Genomic DNA, 4,822 nt, shown 5'->3' with positions numbered 1-4,822 from the left:
TTTTTGGTGTTTCGAAAGTCTACTTTAATTCAAAGGTTTTATGCTTTTGCAACCATGTCGATCTTAAAACTTAAAAGTGACAAACAGCGGCAGCAGCTTCCTGCTCTAAAGTGGAATCACTTGCATTATTCAATATTTATTGTTCTTTTTTCAATGGTAATTTATGCAATAAGGATATGCAAACATAAATAATGCAACAAGTATTTTTAGATGCTTCACATCATTAGATATTTCAAGTACTGAAGGAGAAATAATAAGCTATAATGAGCTATTGTGATTATTCCGATTTTTGTAGTATCCACCTCAAGATTTGATCATGATCACTACTTATTCTCAATGTTATGTAGCTTTCTCTGTCATTTTGGAGTCATATACAGCACTGTTCACCATGCAGAACTCTAATATTTCCTAATGTTTTGTATTTCATTATTTGTGACCTACAATGTTGCATAAAACTACAAGATCATACTGGAACAACATGTACATGCAGCAAAATTGGCTTTATATTATTGGAAACACTGAATCCAACTTTTGAGTGGTAGTGTATGTAAGTCTAAATACAGAATTGCATTTATCAGACATGCTAAATATTAATCTTAAATTATTTTGCAGGTTAAAAGATATACTTTGATATTAAAATCTCTTTTAAAAATCAAACTGATACAAAATAAATACCAGACTCACTAAGCTCACAAAGAAAGGCCTCCACAAAACAGCAGGGAAAACAACTGTCAAAAGTTAAGTTTAATTCAGCATTGACCAGCACCTCAGCCATGCAACATTATATAAACTACACAGTGAAAAAGGATTGAAAGATGAGTACAGATAAAATGGTTATGTAGTTAATAAATACTTGATACCATAGAGTGGACAATGCAAATTCTCATCAGGTCTCATTTTGGAGTTTGATTAGTACTTTTTGATCTAAGAGAAAAACATGTTTTAGATAAATCACTACCTTTTCATTAACACACATTCAGTTGGAAAACCGGAACAGTTGATTCAATGACATTAACACACAATAATTAAAAAAAATCCTCCATTTTCACCCAAGTGAGGTGTAGCAGTGAGTCAACAATCAGTCTAGAAATTGATTGAGTAGTATATTTATGAGCCACAGAATTTTTCCATCTATACATATTAACATGTGAAAGTAATAACAGCTCAGCTACATTTACAGTATGTTATTGTGAAACTCTTTCCTCTGATTCTTCAGAGATGGACTCTGGTTGAGCTTCTCTCTCCAGCTGTGGGTCAGTCCTCTTGCCAAGGACTGTTTTAGGAAATGAGGAAGGCAGTCAGTCCAGTGAGAAATGGGCTGATTCCAGTATGACTCTCCCTGGCTTAGCTCAACTGTAAACCCAGAAAGACGCAACAACATTTGATAGTACATTTTTGTAACCATGATGTCATGATGATATAGAGGGCACAGTTTTCCTGACTGCATGAGAGGCCGCGCTGTATCTGCAGAAGGCTCTCTTCAGCGCATCCTGCAGCTCTTTATTCCTCAAGCTGTAAATGAAGGGGTTCAGGAGGGGCGTCAGCACAGAGTAAAGCACAGCAATAATCAAACGCACGTCTGGGTCAAACGTGGCCACTCTGTAGGAGATGTACACACAGGACGCAGACACATAGGAGATGCAGACTACAATAAGGTGAGACACACAAGTAGCAGCAGCTTTCAGTCTCTCGGCTGAGCCCATTTTGCTGATGGCTTTCCCAATGCAAATATAAGACGCCAGAATCAGCAGGAAGGTAGAAATAATGCCAAATAAAGCAAAGGTTAGTGATACTATGCTGTTCCTTGTAGTGTCAGTGCAAGCCAGGCGCACGACTGAGGTATGATCACAGAAGATGTGCTTAACTATGTTGGGCCCGCAGAAGGGCAGCGGCAAAGCTAAGATCAGGGCAGAAAAAGGAATAAACCACCCAAACAGCCATGCTAAAAATATGAGCAGATAACGAATCCTCCTGGTCATGATTGATGCGTAGCGCAAAGGATGGCAGATGGCTAAGTATCGGTCAAAAGCCATCACTGTCAGCAAACCACGTCCTACTACAGTCATAGAGAGGAAGATATACATCTGCGCAAAGCAGCCCATTTTGGAAATGGTCTTGACATCGACTAGAAATCCCGAAAGCATGTTTGGGATACTGGTTGATGTATAGATCATATCACAGAAGGATAGATGGTGGAGGAAAAAGTACATGGGCGAGTTTAATTTGGGGTCTGTTCTGACCAGATATATAATCATACTGTTTCCCCCTAAAATGAGTACATATATTGTAAGGAAAATAGCAAATAGAATCATGTATTTATCTTTCAGTCCCTCAATGATGAAAAACGTTACTGGCTCAGTCATGTTCATTTTGGTGAATCAGGAACTGGAGCTCTGCCTCTGACAAGGAAAAGCAAAAAGGATAATTAAGTGGCATGTATTATATTAATATGGTTGTAAGGAAGGTCTGTCATGTATACTACAATCAAAGAAGTCATTACTGTATTTATTGCTTACACACATTTGTATGAAGTTTCTAAATTTGTAGTGAAATTGTTTATCTGTTTATCATAGTCCACTTAATAAATTATAAAGGATGAGTAAAAGCAATAAATGCAGTAATAAGTAATGAAAGCAGTCTTACCTAAACCTTTTCCTCAATAACACCTTGTTCACACTCTGCTTTTTGGCTGAAATCTATGAAAAGGTTTAAATAAAAAAGGACAAGACACTTTATATTTCTGCTGAAATGTAATGATTAAGTTGCTCCAGACTCACTACACCTGTGAAAACATCTCACCTTAATTCATGCCTTCAATTCATGTTCAAAAACAAGCGTACAGCGTATTAGTATGAGTCTTAAATAGACTATTTCCAGTGGCATGAGTTTAATTTCCTTAATTGGCAGGTTTGTTTGTTTTCATTCATATCAATTAAAAGCTTCCTATGGACCAATTAAAATATCAGTGTTTCTTTGTTCCCTGGGTTACTCTGTTTTTCATCTGCTCAAACATAGATAATTACAGAAGCTTAATCAGCCCTATTGGATTTGGAACCTTAATTACTTAAACATTGTAGTTATTTTGGAAAAACTGAGATACCTGTTCTATTATATTCTACAATATTCTTAATGAACTGTGATTATTTTTTCCTCTCTTTATTAGGATGGTTTAGTCAAAAGTGCTGGTCGTATTATTTTTAAAGTTTTATTGCTCTATTATTACCTTAATACATTTCCAGCTTCTGTTTATGTTGAGCTGTTTCTGCATAGCATCAGTTAAATTAAGGGTTTATTCAGGTTTATTAGCAGCTGTCATCCTCATTAAATTGGTGGTCATGCAGTCATTGATATATGTCGTCACTTTTACACAAAACATCTTCATTTTCGTTTTGCCCTTTGCATTGTGGTAACATTAACTTAATGAACAGGCCAGTGTACATGGTCCAAAATTAATTTGCAAAAATATTGTTCCATTAATTATGATTAAAGGTTAAGAATGTTTGTTCTTCTCCTGTAAAGTTTTGGAGATGCAGCAACAAAATATTAATTTAAACCCTGACAATGTAATTTCAACATTGAAAAAGACTCTAATGTCCAAATGTTATATATTAAAGTTATTTCACCTCAATCTGAGAGTTGAATCTTGACCTAAAAAGTCCATGCTTATGCCATCTGCACCATACAAAGATTTCTATACCTGCATATATAGTGGGGTGTGCCTTGTGAGACAGCTTGATCAAAGGTCTTATGGATTAAATACATTATTAAGGTCTTCCTTAGACACTGTAGAACCTTTTTTCATACCAAATCAATGATTATTAGAGTTGTTCCATGGTGTGTTAAACATGTGCCCTCAGACAAAAATCTTTAGACAGTGTGAGAGAAGATGCCAAAAAAATAAACCGGAGGTCTTCAGTTCTTCACTAACAGACCTGCTTCTTTTTCTAATTTGATAAAAAATAATAAGAACACACGATTGTTGCATTATTTAAAATAGTACCTAGAATAACAAATAACTGGGGAATTTATGATGTTTGGATTCCTCCAGCCTTCAGCAGGAGTAATTTCTCAAAACTCTAAAGCAAGTCAGAAACCATCATTAAGCAACAGACTATATATAATCCACTATATGCTGCTGTAGTTTCAGATTATAAACAGTCCAGAGGCCACATTTTCCAAGAACCTGTAGAAGAGTTCAGTTCCACCGGGATTAATGAGCTTCATAGCATGATGGTGTCTTGTAGATAAACCACATACATAGTTGACAGAGTATACTTCTACAGAAGTAACCAACTATTGGTTACCTCTAAAATTATTACTGTTGATTGAGGAACCTTTACTGAATATAATTAATTCATCACTCAGTCTGGACCCAACGCTTATCAAATTAGCCATTGTAAAAGCATTCCTTAACTAACCTAATCTTTTTAATGTTTGAGACTTTTGAGAAAGTTGCTGCACAACAGTTCTGTTCTTTTTTAAGTAACCAGCATGAATCATTCCAGTTCTGTACCAGGTGGAACTAAACTCTGCAGGAAGGTAGCTCTCCAGGACCAGGGTTGGAGATCACTATTCTTGACAGATGACTATTAATTTGTTAGTGTTAATGGGGAGGTCTTCAGAACCAAAAACAGTGCAATGTGGTGTACCGCAAGGCTCTATTTTAGGCCCCTTACTCTTCTTGCTAAAATTATAGCTCCTTGGACACATAATTCACATACATGGCTTTTACTTTTATGCTGATGATGCACAGTTATAAGTTCAGCCAGATTCTCTCAGTTACACAAAATGGAAGATTGTATTACAGACATGAAAGTGTTAA

The 4,822-nt window shown here is 35.9% G+C and overlaps 1 protein-coding gene across 1 annotated transcript; it reads right to left on the bottom strand.

Moving 5' to 3' along the window:
- Positions 1–1,409: 1,409 nt before the first annotated feature.
- Positions 1,410–2,369, bottom strand: LOC118819636 (olfactory receptor 10T2-like). The gene has a single exon (XM_036587442.1). The coding sequence runs from the start codon at positions 2,367–2,369 to the stop codon at positions 1,410–1,412; it is 960 nt and encodes a 319-aa protein (XP_036443335.1).
- Between the last annotated feature and the right edge of the window lie 2,453 nt (positions 2,370–4,822).

Source organism: Colossoma macropomum, unplaced genomic scaffold (assembly GCF_904425465.1).
Source record: "Colossoma macropomum unplaced genomic scaffold, Colossoma_macropomum, whole genome shotgun sequence".
Taxonomy (NCBI): Eukaryota; Metazoa; Chordata; class Actinopteri; order Characiformes; family Serrasalmidae; genus Colossoma; species Colossoma macropomum.
Note: the sequence above shows the minus strand (reverse complement) of the source record. Positions and strands in the feature narration are given on the sequence as shown.